The 16,571-nt window shown below is 43.2% G+C and overlaps 2 protein-coding genes across 2 annotated transcripts; one reads left to right on the top strand and one right to left on the bottom strand.

Annotated features, from left to right (window-relative positions):
- The first annotated feature begins 68 nt into the window (after window positions 1-68).
- LOC105201004 (85/88 kDa calcium-independent phospholipase A2) lies at window positions 69-3,877 on the top strand. Its single transcript, XM_011168827.3, has 3 exons — window positions 69-563; window positions 922-1,012; window positions 1,187-3,877. The coding sequence occupies exons 1-3, from the start codon at window positions 340-342 to the stop codon at window positions 3,269-3,271; spliced, it is 2,400 nt and encodes a 799-aa protein (XP_011167129.1). The 5' UTR covers window positions 69-339; the 3' UTR covers window positions 3,272-3,877.
- Window positions 3,678-14,985, bottom strand: LOC105201012 (transcription factor SOX-8). The gene is made up of 4 exons (XM_011168839.3): window positions 14,868-14,985; window positions 7,219-7,396; window positions 6,077-6,164; window positions 3,678-5,117 (listed from the first exon to the last, which is right to left on the bottom strand). The coding sequence occupies exons 1-4, from the start codon at window positions 14,983-14,985 to the stop codon at window positions 4,401-4,403; spliced, it is 1,101 nt and encodes a 366-aa protein (XP_011167141.1). The 3' UTR covers window positions 3,678-4,400.
- Between the last annotated feature and the right edge of the window lie 1,586 nt (window positions 14,986-16,571).

Below are 16,571 nucleotides of genomic sequence, written 5' to 3'. Positions count from 1 at the left end.
AAATTCGATTCATCGCATATTTCCAGCTCGATTTGTTTAGTTGGCACTTTCGATGGGCGATGTCTCTTGCTTCGCTTGACCTTGGCTCACCTGTCATTCCCGTTTCTACTCGTGGGTCGAGACTCGAGGGGATGGTTGGTGATTTCGTGTAAACGTTGGCGAACGGGACAAGACGAGGTGCAAAGTACAGACAAATTGTCATGCCGCGTTTTTGCGGCGCGATGAGTAACAGGAAGTTGTGTAACGTTTTGTCGCGATAGAGACACTCGGTCTCGCGTCTCGTTTTCCGTTGGTTTCCCGTTCGCTCACCCCTTTCGGCTTTAGCGCGCCGGTACTACCATGGCCTGGCTCGGCACGATCGCGAACAACGTGTTACGGAACATCGTCTTCTCGGACGTACCGCCGAACGTGGTCCAGGAGGTACGGCCGGAACAGTACACCAATCGGCACATACATTCTCGCGAGGATGGTATCGTTCTGTATGGGCCAGGTGGTAAGAATCAGGAAAAGTACGAGATCGTCCTACACAGACCGTGCACTGAGACCTTGCATCAGGCATACAGGTGCGTTTTATTGCCTTAAGAGAATATCATATAATTATAAATGAATAGAAATATGTTATTTTTTAATGAACTGTTTGCAATGTAATAACTATAGCTGTAATCATTGGGTGCATCCGGAGTGGCTAGTGAACAGTTGCACATTTGGATGCATGGATTTTTGAAAGCAGCTGTTACCATTTAAGCTCACATTGCTGATGATACTTGGAATATTATTTTATAACCTAAATTTGATAGAATCTCTGGATTTGTTAACTTTATACTTATTGTTAGCTTTCTGTTGTCTATTATTTTTCTATTAAATTTATTGATTCTTTGAGATATGGATATTTTCTTAATTTTTAAATGTTTTTATTTTCAGTCTGTTTCGGTCAGAAACTCTGGAAGGTGCGGAGGCAAGATTCTCAATATATAAAGACAAAGTTCCTGTTCTTGTACAGATAGTGCGTGAGGTAATGTTTCTTCTTATTTTATATTTTACATGTTTACATAAAGTAGTAATTAAGTATATTTAAAAAAAAATTGTATTTGTATATTATATTATCTCTTAAAAAAACTTGAAAATTAGTATTTTTAATAATTAATTTGTAGTTGATAATAATGGGCATTATCCTTTTTCTCCTAAGATGTGTAATATTGGAAAAATTCAAAAACTCTGCGACACTTTGACGGAACACCCGACGTGGACTCTAGCGCATCTAGCGGCCTACTTTGCCCTTCACGACGCGTTCATGCATGCGATTGTCAACAGTCAGCTCAACAGTGGCGATTCGGAGACCGGCATCTCGCCTCTGCAAGTCGCCGTGCAAACCAACAATCTGCGCACCGTCGAGATGCTGATATCGGCGAAGAGCTCGCTGGAGCATTTGGATCACAATGCAAACACCGTTTATCATTACGCAGCTACGTCTACTAAGGAGATTATTCTTGCCCTGGGCTCGGGTCTTCCAAATAGTTTGAACAGCCGTAACAGCAACGGTCACACCCCGATGCACGTTGCATGCCTGAACGACAAACCCGAGTGCGTGAAAGCGCTCCTGCTGATCGGAGCCGACGTGAACATATCCGCTTCTGAGGGCCAGCCCTCCAGTCCCGGCTACGTCGGCGATTTCCTGCACAACAAACCAAACGTGCTCCACGCGGAAGACATGAAGTTCGGCGGCACGCCGTTGCACTGGTCGCGCAGTCGCGAGGTGATCACGGCGTTGATCGACACCAACTGTGATATCGACGCGCTCAACTTCGATGGCCGCACCGCGCTACACGTGATGGTGATGCGCAAACGGCTGCCTTGCGTGGTCGCCCTACTGAGCCATATGGCGTCCGTCAACATCGTCGACAACGAAGGCAATACACCGCTGCATCTCGCGGTCAAGGCGGAGACGTCGGCCATTGTACAGGCGCTTATCGGCTTCGGCGCCGACATTGACGCGCGGAATTGGAAAGCGGAAACGCCCAGGCATAAAGCGAACGTCGACACCACCGAAGGTAACAAGATAATCTATATACTGCATGCGGTAGGCGCGCAGAGATGCCCATCAGATATGGAGGGTTGTCATCTCGGCTGCAAGTACGGCGAGAACTACACCGGTATCGCGCCATCGCAACCACCGCACTACGTACCGCGTACGATTCTCGACCAAATGCTTCATGTGTCTGGCATGGAGAAGATGGCCGAGCATGGAAACCGTAGACGTATCAAGGGCGGTAGGCTGCTTTGTCTCGACGGTGGCGGTATTCGGGGATTGGTGCTTATACAGACGCTGCTGGAGATCGAATCGGTGCTGCTCAAACCGGTGGTGCACTGCTTCGATTGGATCGCCGGCACGTCCACCGGCGGTATCTTGGCGCTCGGCCTCGCTGCCGGTAAGTCCCTGCGGGAATGTCAGGCGCTCTACTTTCGTATCAAGGAGAACGCCTTCGTGGGCTCGCGGCCCTACAACAGCGAGGGTCTGGAAAAAGTGTTGAAGGAGTGCCTTGGCGCTCAAACCGTCATGTCGAACATCCAGAAACCAAAGATAATGATCACGGGTGTGCTCGCCGATCGCAAACCCGTGGATCTTCATTTATTTCGCAACTACGAGTCACCTAGCGTGATCTTGAAGGTGCCGGAGAACCCAATGTTCAAGCCAACATTGTCGACGCAGGAGCAATTGCTTTGGAAAGCGGCGAGGGCCACCGGCGCGGCGCCCTCGTACTTCCGGGCGTTCGGCCGTTTCCTGGACGGCGGTCTGATTGCTAATAATCCCACCTTGGACGCCATGACAGAGATCCACGAGTATAACCTGGCGCTGAAAGCTACCGATCGCGAGAAAGAGGTGATACCGCTGTCGCTGGTGGTCTCCCTTGGCACCGGACTCATACCGACCACATTAACCGTGAATGAGATCGATGTTTTCCGGCCGGACAGCCTCTGGGACACCGCCAAGCTTGCATTCGGTATCTCTGCGCTCGGCACGTTGCTAGTCGATCAGGCAACAGCCAGCGACGGTCGCGTGGTCGATCGCGCTCGCACCTGGTGCTCGATGATTGGCGTGCCATACTACAGATTCAATCCACAATTATCATCGGAAGTCGCCATGGACGAGAAGAGCGACGAGGTACTGGTGAACATGATTTGGTCCGCGAAGGCGTTCATGTACGCGAATCGAGATGTGGTACAGGAACTGGCAACTATCATTGGACGTGACTCTAGTTTAGAAAAGGACTAAGGAAAAAGATTAAGTGGCTATCGTCGAATAAAAGAGTATTCGGTTGCGGAATCACGTCACGCGCACATTCCCATCACACTCACGCATAATTATATCGACGATTTACCGCTGGCTCGGTCAATGAATAATTAGCTTAGCAATTATCTCGTTTACGTAGCGTGTATTATAGTTACTTCTTTGTCGCTACTTGCCATCAGTGTTTCGACAAAATGTGATATCAGATTGCCTTTTTTTCGTCTCGCTTACGTCACAGATAACGTAATAATGTGAGACGATTGCGTATATGCGAGCACATATTCTTTTTTTTCACGATTCTAACTCGGCTATTAATTAAATTCACCTCCTAGTCACTGAAGGTCTCTTGTGGTGATGCACACAAGTTATAGTATACATATCACTATTTATATAATTTACAAGTCTTCTCGTAAGTTTTCTTAAATGTTTATTTAAAATATTATCTGTCGACTTTTTTTGCAAATAGCCTTGAACAACTAAAACTCATCCGAACCATAATAACTCAAGAATACTTAGATAATAGAACTGTTTTATTTATATGTATTGTGTCACGGAGTTTACAGAGAAGAATAAATTAAAAAAAGAAAGTTACAGAAAGAGAGAGATCGAATCGAGAGGGTATCTTGCTCTATAGAATATAATTTATCAATTTGACGTCATTAAGTACAACAACCGCTATCGTTTAAGTACTTTAAGGAGTTTCATTAAGCGCGCGATATTCAATTGAATTAAGAATCTCGACAGATCGCTAACGGACGATCGTATACGCACAAAGTTTATCAAGCACACGTACACACACACACACACACACACACACACACACACACACACACACACACACACACACACACACACGCACGCACGCATGCCATAAAATTTCTGCGTTATATCAAAACTCGAGTAAAACACGACTCGCAGTCAAAGGGGGAAGATGACGCGATCTTGGTTTCATTCATCAGATGACCTCAACCAAATTTATCCAAATAGTTTTCTATCCGATTGGCAATGGTCTATGATTTTACTTTGCTTGATATGCACCGCTCAATCTCAGTCAACCTCGTGAAAATCTCCAAGAATTATTTCGCGTCGCCTCCCATCTTCGGTCTCGCATCCTCTATCGCGGTCCCATGTAGTACGGCGGTTGCGCCATGGATGCCGATATGTAGGGGTAAAAAGAGGGATGCGACGACACACTCTGCGGTTGATAGTCGTTCTCCTCGCCGTGTACGGCATATCCCTCCGCGGTAGGGTAATATTGTCCATGTACACAAGCGTAGGGCGCCTTAGCAACAGCAGCGGCCGCAGCGGCGGCCGCGCCGCTGCTCATCTCCGCGGAGTACTTCAGCCCATCCGGGTATCCCTTGGCCTCCGGGTACTTTGGCAGATCGTAAGATTTAGACTGCAGATCCGGGTACTTGGTTGCCGACGATTCGTGGTGATGATGGTACTTGGTACCGACCATCTCGTGGTGGTACTTGGTACCGGTCATATCGTGATGGTACTTGGCGACCTCGTGGCATTTCGCCTCGGCGTAGCTTCTGGCCGTCGTTTCGTACGTCGGCTTGTTAGGATGATCAGCGGCGGGATACTTGGCAACCGTCTCGTTGACCCAGACCGGTCGAGCTAGGTCGTAGGCGCTGGACTTCGGTTCGTGGTAGGCTGCCGACCGCTCGTACGTCTTCCCGCCGGCGTCCGGGTACAGGCGGGCGTAGGTGCAGTCCGAGGAGCCGGCCGGGGAGTCCAGAGAGGTTCCTGGTGACGGAAGTCCGCCCCTGTGCACGATTATGCCCATCTGATCGTCCGACTTCGGCTTCCTACGACGAGGTTGATACTGCGAACGATACGTTGTGTTTAAAATAATCATTTCAAGACTCGCTGGAATCATATTGCATTACAGCAAGCGAAATATCATATAAATTATTATACTTTTAATATAAATTTTGTATAAATTTTTAGTATAAATTTGTTGTGTGGCATGTTGAAATCTTTCGCGTCTGATCCGATATGATTGCAGTGAATTGATTTAATTCTACTGTGTACGTGTACGGTAAGAACAATTTTGCTGAAATATTTTTAAAAATTTAGCTTAATATTTGAAAATAATTTTGTTAAACCAATAAAATAATTCACAAAGAATGTTCAAGCACGATGAGGAATGTTGCAAAAAAATTTAGACTTTCTAGCAACTGGTTCAATACGTCATACATTATTATTTCGATGATGAAATATGACTGGTTTATTTAACATTCTGCTTCGAAATCTAAATTATCCCCAATAAATTAACGTTACAATTTTGTGCTCGATAAACTTATGAAAGCTTTTGATCATATACGATCGATTAAATTAGACAAATCTGATTCAATTAGAGGATAGTTCAAATAGATAGATATTTTTCTTTAAACAAAGCCGTTTGAAATCAGTGAAAAGCTCCGCTTTTCCCGCGCCCCGTTCGTCGCGTCTCGTCGCCGTCCCACGACTTTCTCGCCTCGCATGGAGCGGCGACACGGATGGCTTCATCGCGGTGAATTCATTTCCCCTTCTCGTAAATCATCGCCGACGCGCTGCGCGGATGGGACTCGAATCGCTCGGGCGATCGGGCCTCGATTAACCACTCGAGCGCTCTTAGACGAGCGCGCGTTGCACGCGCTAATTCTTTCCACCATCCCGCTCTCGATCGCGCGAATCCGCGCAATTTCGTAACGCGCGAGATATATTCCCCGTATTATCCCTCTAATGACGCGCGCGATTAAGACACGGTCGCGTTTCCGTCGCGAATCGTCGGTCGGTTACCTTGTAATGCGGATGCTGCTTCTTGTGCGCGTTCCGCAGCCTCTCGGCCTCCTCGATGAACGGTTGTTTCTCGCCGTCGCTCAGAATCCTGCAGCAAATATATATACAATTCACAATCTTCGGTATCGCTGCTGAACGCAAAGAGTATTCGAAAGTGTTGAACTCTACAACAGGTACTGAATTGATTCGATCGGCCACTGATATTTCTCGTCAGTTTCTTTTACTTTTACATCTTGCGATGCTTCTTTAATCGCGCAAAATCCCAATAAATCACGGGATTTTTTTATTGCTATTTTTATTTAATATTGCATCAGGTTAATCAAAGTTTGAAAGTTTTGCATTGAAAGAAAAAAAAATACAATTACCATAACTTAATTATCATGTATAGTCATTTTCGATGCTAACTGTATATTTATAATTGTTTTAACTAAGGTAAATAGTTATTAATTATTAATATCACATAAATAGTAGGTAAATGTTTAAAAAATATTTAAATTCACTATAATTGCGTTTACGTTTATTACATAAAAATGCTTATTTTATTTGTACTACAGAGAAAAGTTATGTTTAAACTAATGAAATTGTTTCTTTAATTTCGTTTTTTAAAGTAAATAAATTATTTGTTTAATCCAAATAATTTTTTAACCCAAAGTAAATATTGATAGAAATGTAAGAAATAATTTAGTTGTTCTGGTTTTAAAAATATATTTTTTTCATTTAAAGAGAAAAGATTTACACAACCAAACTATTTTTTTAATTCTAATAAAAGTAACAATAAAAAAATCAAAGAAACTTTTCTTTAGCCGTATAGCACAAACTTCTTTGATTCAAACAAATATTTTTTGACCCGAAGAAACTCTTCTCTGAGTACATTCACATCCTGACATTTCATTTGAAATTATTATCATGATAGTCAAATTTTTTTTCATTGTCGATAGAACTATAAATATAGAGCTAACATTATGGCAGTAATGACTGATGAAAAAGTGGAACTTCTAATTCTTATTATTTTACCGCCTCATGCATGCAATTATAGTCGAGAATATATCAATACTTTTCTCTCGATGTGTACAAAATGCGACCGACTCGTTTTCTTTTCATTTACGCGTCTCTGCCTATGCCTATAGGCGAAGTCAGATTACCTCCACAATTTTCCCAGCGTCTTCGACAGCTCGGCGTTGTGCAATTGCGGATACTGGTCGGCCAGTCTTCGCCTTGCCGCCTGCGCCCACACCATAAAGGCGTTCATCGGACGCTTCACGTGGGCGCTTCTTCGCCCGCCGGCGCGCGAAGTCACCGGAAGTAGTGTCCAATCGTATCCTGCAAATCGTACAGCGAACGATGAGACTCTTAATCCATCTAACAATCTCCGAAATCTCGAGAGAAGGCAAATTATATAAGATTCTGTTGCAGCATCAGACGATGAAGGAAAACTCGCTTCGTTTATTTCGATCAATCTATTTATAATTTCAACACAATAAGCTTCCAGTGAATCACCCTCGAATTTTACGAATACCTTCAGTAATATTGAATTTTAAATAATTGGAAACTTGATGTTTTTTTTTTCATCGCTTTATTTAACATCTATATCCGAATTAAAATCAGTTTATATTATATTTCATCGTAAGGGAGGCTACTACGAAAGGGACAGGTACTATAAACGCCGCGCGCCGCGTGATAACGGAATTTTTTAGCTCGTATCTCGCAAGCACCGGAAGTAATCCTGTCCGCGGAATCGGATTGTAAAGGAATACGAGATAAAGCTGCACCTGTATCCTCGCGGCTCGTGCGGCCGATTCGACCGACATTTGTTAACGCCGTCGGTTTCTCTCTCTCTCTCTCTCTCTCTCTTCCCGTTTTCCGTCTCCTTTTTATTTGACTTCTTTACGAAGAAGGCGATAGGACTTTTACGACCTGAAAGTCGTAGGAAGAGACGGAACAGAAAGAGAAGGAGAGGTCGAGCAGGATGCTCTCGCTCTCTCGTTATTCCTCTTCGCATTAAGAAACTAATTATTATTATTATTGCTCGGCAGTCATTTCCTCTCGAACGCAAATGGCTAACCGGAATCTCGGGTCGTGAGGGTCAACTTGGGATTCGGCTTTTTCAGCGAAGAAAAACTCTATCTCTTCTTCGGAAGATGATCGTAATGTCAATCATTACTCTATGAACGCGCGAGGAATTAAGAAGTAAAATAATCTATCACTGATTTATGAATGCTATCGTATCTCTCCCTGTTCAATTAGAATTGAACATTTAATTTGAGCCGGAGAAAAATGTTTAGAGCACACGCGGAAATAATTTTCCGCTTTGTTCATCCACATTTCTTTCGTGTCGTGTTTTCCATTCAAAAATATTCGGTTGAATTGGATCGCGGGCGTAAAGTGGATATGGTAGAATTGAAGTTTATTACGAAACAGTCCTACTTATGCGGTCGTGACATATTAAGTGACGTAAGTGCTCCGGATTACCGAAAATTCCGCGCCGCTTAATAAGGATTCGGCCCCGGATGTGGATTCCTACGTTTCACTTCGTGGGAAAGGAGTCTCGGGCGAGCCCGAGGTCGTAAAACCTCGTCTCCCTTCGAACAAATGTATACCGACTTATGTAAATCTGTCCTGCACGCTCTCTTTCTCTCTCTTTCACCGCGGTCTCCTAAATCTTAATTCCCCGGCCCGAAAGAGGCGCGGTCTGGTCCAAATTGGAGGAGGAACGAGACCCGGAGAAACGAGGAAGAGCTCGAGATGCATGGCGGTAATTAGGCCGATTCGGGAATTGCGTAATAGCTTGTGCGTGCAAGATTGATGAAATTGACTTTGGTCAGAAATTCAATTCTCGTTTTACAACATATTCTTTTTTTCACACGTCTGCAAATTACTTGCGGGACATTTAGGATAAGTCGCCTCATTTAATTAAATAATTGTAATTTAATATTCTTAGCTGATGAATAGGTGGATGTAACGTTTATTAATTTTTTTTAGTTCTAATAACTCTTATTATTTTAGCAAAATCGATATGATTATATATCTAAAAGATGAAAAAAGAAAGAGCATTCCACGTGCTGGGGAAAACATGGACTTGGAAACAGAGTAAATTTAAATCTCAATTTAGCTGCGTCGAAGTGAAACACAAAGAGAGATCGAAAAACGAGCAATAATTAATATGTAGATAAAAAAATATTTATGTGTTTAATAATATTAAATACGATACATTTCGACTTTACTTATTGTTAGTCATCATCAGTATTAAGCACGTTTTGATATACAATACGAGCTGAAAGTTATCGAAATTTAAAAACTGTAGGCTTCTTGGATTTATTCTTTTTTTTTCTCAAACAACGACAAAAAAATTTGATCGCGAATGTCCGAATTTTAATCCTAAGACTCGCTGTAAAACAATGAAAAATTTGGTTTATAATATAGTTTTTGCAGCGAAAATTACGACACCTTACTTTGCTTTAAATAAATAACTTTTACACGAGACCTAAATAAATTTTTACACGAATATTTATTAGAGTTTTATTGGTAAAAATTTTGAATTACTTTTGTGAATCCAATTTGCAAATAAATGTTTGCAAAACGCGATTAAGAATGAGAAGTAAACCAAAATTAAATATTTATTTCTTCATTGTTTTCGACTCGCTCTCTTCACGTTTCCTTTTGTTTCGTTGAAATCGAGCTTGAAATTTCACCCTAATGCATCGAAGTGCTTTCGTATTTTCTGACTGTTCGTATTTTTCATCGCCATTGAGCACTCGGGGGGCCAGTCAACGAGGGTGGACGGGTACGGAAAGAGGGTACGGACCACGAGAAAGATGGTGCACGTGACGAAGCGTCAACCCGAAGGTTCGGGAGGCTGGTGGGAGCTAATTACCGTGGGTCCACGGTCCACTGGCGCGGCACTTGTGTCGGCGCCTTTCAGCGTCCGGGGGAGGTCCTTCGTCGACGCCTGCGCCGATAGCCGAAATACAATTTTACACGGAAACGCGGAAGGGCTTTGCGAAGAACGCGACGGGAATAGAGGAAATTTCGCGCGAACCGAGCCTATGTGGCTGATTAGGCGTGCAGTGAGCATCGGTCCTTAGGGACGGCCCTTCTTTGAGGTTCGACGATGTAGGTAAATCCTGGGGATCTAGCTTTACATAGAAAAAATAATTTTGGCCTGTTGTTTTAAGGGGGAGTAGAAGGGTTCAGAATGAGCGAAAAATAAGTAAACTTGGACTCGTTCAGGCATAAGAATGAACTGACTACCTTTTGCGGGTTATTTATTAATTCTATTAATAATTATAACAATAATGCATTAATTAAATAAATATATAAACAATAATAATATATCAATTCAAATTAATAATATATATTAAAAATAAAAAAATTGTTAATATGTATTATTAACGATTGTAACTTTAAAAATAATTTTTTAATAGTAATATAAATAGTTTACAAAAGGATTTCGTATTCAAATCATTCCTATGCCTATACACTACAAACGAGTCAAAGTTTGCCGAGTTTTCGCCACACACTTCAAACTTCTTCCCCCTTAAATATTTCATAGAAGAGAAGGAAGATACATTTGACAAGAGCTTAGAAAATAACGTTATTACGTTCGTTCAAAATAAAACGAGGATTAGCACAATGAGGCTTTATCTTGAGATAAAACGTTGACATATTCATTATCGGTGAATTAATCGAAAATGTATCCGATGATAAATCGCGAAATTGAGAGAGTCGTTTGCCACAGATCGCGCCTAATTTTAAACTCCTATCCTCCTTCCCCCTCACCTGTTTCGATTTGGCTAATTAGGGGCGTAACGACTCGATGAATCGCCGGACCGGACCGGAGTGACCGAGAGAACTCGCTCATTTTTTTCAGAATCGTGAATGGCTTTTGAGTTGGGAGATCAGGGCCGTAGTTAGCGCGCCCGTGCTACAATAGGCGGGTTGTGCGGCCTGGTGAATGAACCGGTGTGCTCGGCCATGCCGGCCGTCAATGGCGACCTGTCGTCGACTCTTGCCACATTAACTCCTTTACAAATCCGCCTGTTACAAATCCACCCGCCTTTAACGAGGCCCTCTTAAACGCTTCGGCACCTCGTCCCGTCGATGTTTGACATCGCTACGTATTATAGCCCGTCGCCACGTGCCCGACGTGCGATTCTCGCGACTCGCGCCGCGCCGGCCCGCGGCCGTCCGGTTTCTCGCGATTCAACGAGAACTCTCGCGACCAGACGATACCAGACGCGAAACGAGTGCAACTGTTCAAGTTGAAGGAGAGAACTGGACTTCGTCCTGGTCATCCTTGGTGCTATCAAAATTTCTCGAAATCCTCTTGTTCAAAATAACTGCCATTTAATATAGACTTTTGGACAAATAGATAACAATGTGAAATAAAATTTGCATTGTTCAACACACTTTTGCAAGAAAGCAGCCTTATTTACACGAATACATTGATTCCGATCAGTGAGGGTACCCCCTTCTTAACCGGAATCACTGAAAAACGGTGGAATAGTCACTGATGATCACAGTTACAAGTGTAGTATTATAAATCAGTAAGATTTCATTGATTTACAGTGCTCTACTTATAACTTTGATCATCACCGATTATTGACCGTCTTTTCAGTGATGCCGCTTAAGAGAGAGAGAGATACTCTCACCGATCGGAATCAGTGTATTATTATTGAAAGGTAGTGCATCTATCTGATTGATGTAGTTATAAGTATTATCCCACTGAAATCAGGCTGTTCGCTGTCTTTCAGTGAATAATACATTGATTTTGATTTAGAGAACAAGATGTTGCAACATAATGAACAGGGCTGCAAAAGGCTTTGACATTCTACGAATTACTTTAAGCGCTTTACATAATTATTTGGACGATCCAGCAACACTTTGAAATCTGTAGTTGGCTAAATCTTTAGACGCCTCAGCAAAACTCTCTTTCCGTGTAATGCTAGTCATATTATACAATATTTTATTGTTGCGATAATGAAAATTTTACACGCGGGCAAGACTTGCAAAACAGACACAACACGGCAATTCGTGATTTCATAACGAAGTTGCGAAGTCCCAGGGGAAGGGACCGTGCATCCGCGTTTCGTATGACCAGGTATGGCCGAGGGACACCTGTATTTTCGTCGAGTGGATACTTTGTAACGAAATGCGCATCGCTTAGCAATCCGGTGGATCAAATATTTACTCGTGATGCAGAGACGGCTTGTCTCTTCTCGAGCTATATGATAAACTATTTGGATTATACATTCCTGCGTGCGGGCTCGGTGTTCACGATGAGCGTCTCTCGCGCGTGCCGTCGATTTTTCAACTTCAACCATCAGCGAATTCAAGTGTCCGTCACTCTCCTGTCGTTTCTGGTACTGCCTAATCTAACTAAACATATCTCAAATCTGATCTCAAAACGGGAGCGTGTCACGATTCGTGGCGTATAGACTGATCATCGTCGAAACGCGCTCTCGAAAATCCTCTCGTAGAGATTATTCTTTCAGAAATATATTCGGTTAATTTGAAGAGTGCCAGGATTAATCTGAATAACGTAACGCACAATGGATAGAATTTTTGATATAAATGTGTCGACACAACGTAAGTAATGATTTATCTGTACTCTCTAAATTTCGTAAAGTAAAAAATCACTCGAAAATTACTTAGACTCAATTTTCACTTTATAGGAGTTTAACTTTTTTTTTTTAAGAATAACGAATCACTCAAAAAAATGCGCAAGCTCGATTTTCATTTTTTTTAAATGATATTTTACTTTAGATTTAGCATTTACTGAGGAAACTGATTCTAAAATTATAATTCCTATGCGCGCAGAGCCTTAATCAATATCTTTAAACTGCTCAAGATTTATTGCACCTATTTTAGATTGGCTTAATCGGTTTTTTAAACGGCTCAAGACTCACTACACCTATTTTAGATTGGCTCTTACGATCGCGAAGAAAAGATTTTAGAACGGTACTGACATAGTCGCGATATCTTGCATCTAGGCCCCGCTAGAATAACCATCAGCCAGACTCGAGAAAGGGACGTAAGCGCTCTTCCATCTAATCCGCTACATCGGCCAGACCCCGCATTAATCCTCGTAATTATTCGCGTCGCGATTGTCCGACATCGTGGACGGAATTAGTCCGTTGGAGATATCATCCCCAGGCGATTTCCACCTGTCTATCCTGCCCGGGATGGCGACGCCCGTATCTCTGGCGAAACTCCGTCGTCGTCGTCATCGTCGTCGTCGTCGTCGTCGTCGTCGTCGTCGTCGCGGAGAGACGACCGAGCCTCGACGTGCGCCGTAAATCACAAGAGCCCTGTCAGCGCCCCTCTCTACGACGGTGATCTTTCAGATTTAATTTCGGTACTAACATAATTAGCGGCGATGGCAAGTGGGCACGCTCGCCTCGTCTCGCTCTGCTCGCAGCACCTGCTCGCTGCCGTGCCCGCGAGTTTCCCCCCTCGCGAGAAATATAGCGATGGACCGTTCGTCTCCGCGAGGAGAATGATCCTCGGCTATATTTCTCCGCCTCGTCCGCCTCGACTCCGCGCTCTGAGACGCCCCGCTCCTTTCCCCCGCCCGGGGGCTTCCACCCCCTGCTTTCCGCTTTCTACTCACGCGAATATCGCCCGGATAAATCGGCGAGCGGCCAAATGGAGAAGAGTGCGATACGACTGACGACGCGGGCTTTCAGCGCCAATTACCAAGTTGCCTTCTCTCCCTAAATGACTCGATAAAAAGACTGCAATGCGGGCGAAAAAGAACGCGAGGCGCGTGTCTCGCGCGCTATTTCGGATAACTGATATTTTTTTCGTCTGCCAATTTCGATCTCTGCAGTTGGTTCCGTCGATGCCGTCCAATATTACGTCCGAGTGAAAACGCATATTATTTTTCAATATTTTTTTTTGTTTTATACTTAAAATTTTAATTTATTTCGTAATTACTCCCCTTTTAAAGTGCCTTTTAAAGTATAAAGAAGATATTAAAATAGGACACTAAATATTACATAAATAATTAAATCTAAATTACATAAATTGTCAATTTTTAGTTAAACTTGCCAATTCAAAGCGCGATACTTCGAAATATTTATTGCCACAATTTATTTTTTTTTTTTTAATAATTGGCTGAAACTCTCGCTTCTCGAAATATGAAAAAATTTTTCGTATTTTTCGGAAAAATAGATTACTGTGATTTAACTTCTTCTTTCTTTAGGAAAGTGGCTTATAAATGAAGTACTATTATGTCCATTATCACAATTTTTTGTTTAATGAATTTATGTTATATAATTATTTGCTACACTGCGGAAAAAATTTTTTTAATGAAATATATTTTTTTTTGAACCATATACTTTGATACATTGTTTGTTCTGTTTAAGTAAAAATATTTACTTTTGAGTAAATAGACATATTGCCTTAATGTAATTTTGCCTATATAATTTTTTATTTTTTACATTTAAATAATTTTACGAATAAACTAATAATACTCTTATAATATTACTAATATTATTAAATTTAATTAAATTGTTTTCTTAGATTAAAAAATCTGATTATCTTGAATATAAAAATAATTTAGTAAAACAGTAAATATTTTCTAGAACTCTAAGAGAAAAATTACTTGAATAAAAAGTATTTCTTCATTTTATTTGCGTAAATATTTCAATTATTAAAAAAAAAGTTTAACTTGACTGCGAGTACTGTAAATAAGCTAGTGGGACCCATCGAGTAAATATTTTTTTTATGTTAAATAAAATTTTCTTATCGTAAGATAGTTTTCCACTTAATGTAATTAAAACACGCGTACCTTGTAGTAACTTGCCCACAGCATCGTCCAAGGAATTGTTGCTGCCATGCTCGTTGCTGGATGAGCCGGCTTTACCCTCCAACGACGACAAGCCGTTGTTATTGTGGTGGGTCTCCATTTTTATCTCCGTTAAACGCGAAAGACACTCTCACTAACGGCGATCGACGTGTGTCCACGATCACCCAAAACCGTATCTCTCATAGATAACAAAGATTCGAAGAAACTAAAACGGCTTACTCCTTCAATATGCGATGGTCAAAAATAATCGCTCAAATAATCATCGGCAAATCGATTGGCACATTTCGACGGGATATACGACGCATCTCTCGTGGATATCTGTCGCAGATAAGCGGGATTCTCGGTAAAAGATCTCCGTCGCGTAGGAAGAGAGAGGTTCGATAATTAATCGAGGGTTATCAGGGCGCGATTTATCGGATAGGTCGGATAGGTCGCCGAATCTTCTTTATGGCTACTTAGTCGACCTCGCGCGACCTCATCCGCATTAAATATATATTCCTTTTCTTTATCCCGATTGATTAAACCGATTCCCGCGAACTCGTAGATCACTCAGAGATTCACTTCGTTATCGGGCTCCGGGAAACATTAGACTGGAAATCGATGCGACGGAACGCGACGCGTTGGGAAAGAAAGAGAAAGAGAGAGAGAGAGAGAGAGGAGAGGAGGGACGCACTCTTTTCGGGAATCACCCTCGAACTGCAGCTCCTCGGCTTATCTTTCGTTCAATGGATCCTTTCTCAAGGATTTTGCGTTCCTTCTCGCATTCGGCGCGAAACGGCTCAAGAGTGGTCGTCGTGGAGCGCGCTGCTACTTCGAGGGATGGTCACATCGAGCGGGAGAAGATTCGTCCTGGCCGACCTCGAGATCATACAGTCGCGTCATAGTTAAATCCACGGCGTCTCCTTTATCGCTTCTCTTTCTCTCTCCCTCTCGGTAACGGTTATCGCAGACGGGAAGCAATGTAAACTGAGACGCCGTGCCTCGTCCCTTGTCCGATCTCTACTTCGCGACATCGAACGGATACCCGAGGTCGGGAGACGCGACGGCGCGGCGCGGCGCGACGGCGGTACTGGCGAATCAGGTAAACTCCGATGGCCGACTGATCGGCCGAGAGGAGAGACGCGACGATGGACCCGACGATGGATTCAGGGAGGCGAAGGAAGCCGTCCGCACGGCTCAGCCGCACAGGTTGGTCCACGGGTTGGAAGAGGCCGAGGGCCGAGGCGAGACGAGACGAGCGCACGTCTGGCACACGCACCGAAACCGTCGGGCGGATGGCAGACCGTCCGCGGAGGCGGTTCCGTGGACCACCTACCTCTGGTGGGGGGAGACACGTAGGATCTTCCTCCTTTCTCTTCTTCTCACCGTCCTTCGTCCTCGTCTCTTTCTCTTCTTCGTCGGTCCCCCGTCGGCGCCCGCGTCGGCCTTTCTCGCATATCCTGCGGTGCGATCCTGCAAAACGTCTCTGCACCGCGAGATTCCTTGCAAATCCCTCCGTTCCTTTCTCCCCGTGAAATCTGAGATTTCTGTGGGATCACGAAGTCGCGCCTCGTCATCGAGCATTTTTCTACAGTTTTAAAAGCTCGGAGGAAATCATTTTTTTCCCCAATTTTTTCGCGGATTTTGTCGATTCTAGCCGTTGTAGGTGAATTCTTCCAATAAACTTGTGAATTTCTCTAATAAATT

Source organism: Solenopsis invicta, chromosome 6, assembly GCF_016802725.1.
Source record: "Solenopsis invicta isolate M01_SB chromosome 6, UNIL_Sinv_3.0, whole genome shotgun sequence".
Taxonomy (NCBI): Eukaryota; Metazoa; Arthropoda; class Insecta; order Hymenoptera; family Formicidae; genus Solenopsis; species Solenopsis invicta.
The sequence above is the reverse complement of the archived record's forward strand: the minus strand, read 5'-3'. Positions and strand labels throughout refer to the sequence as shown.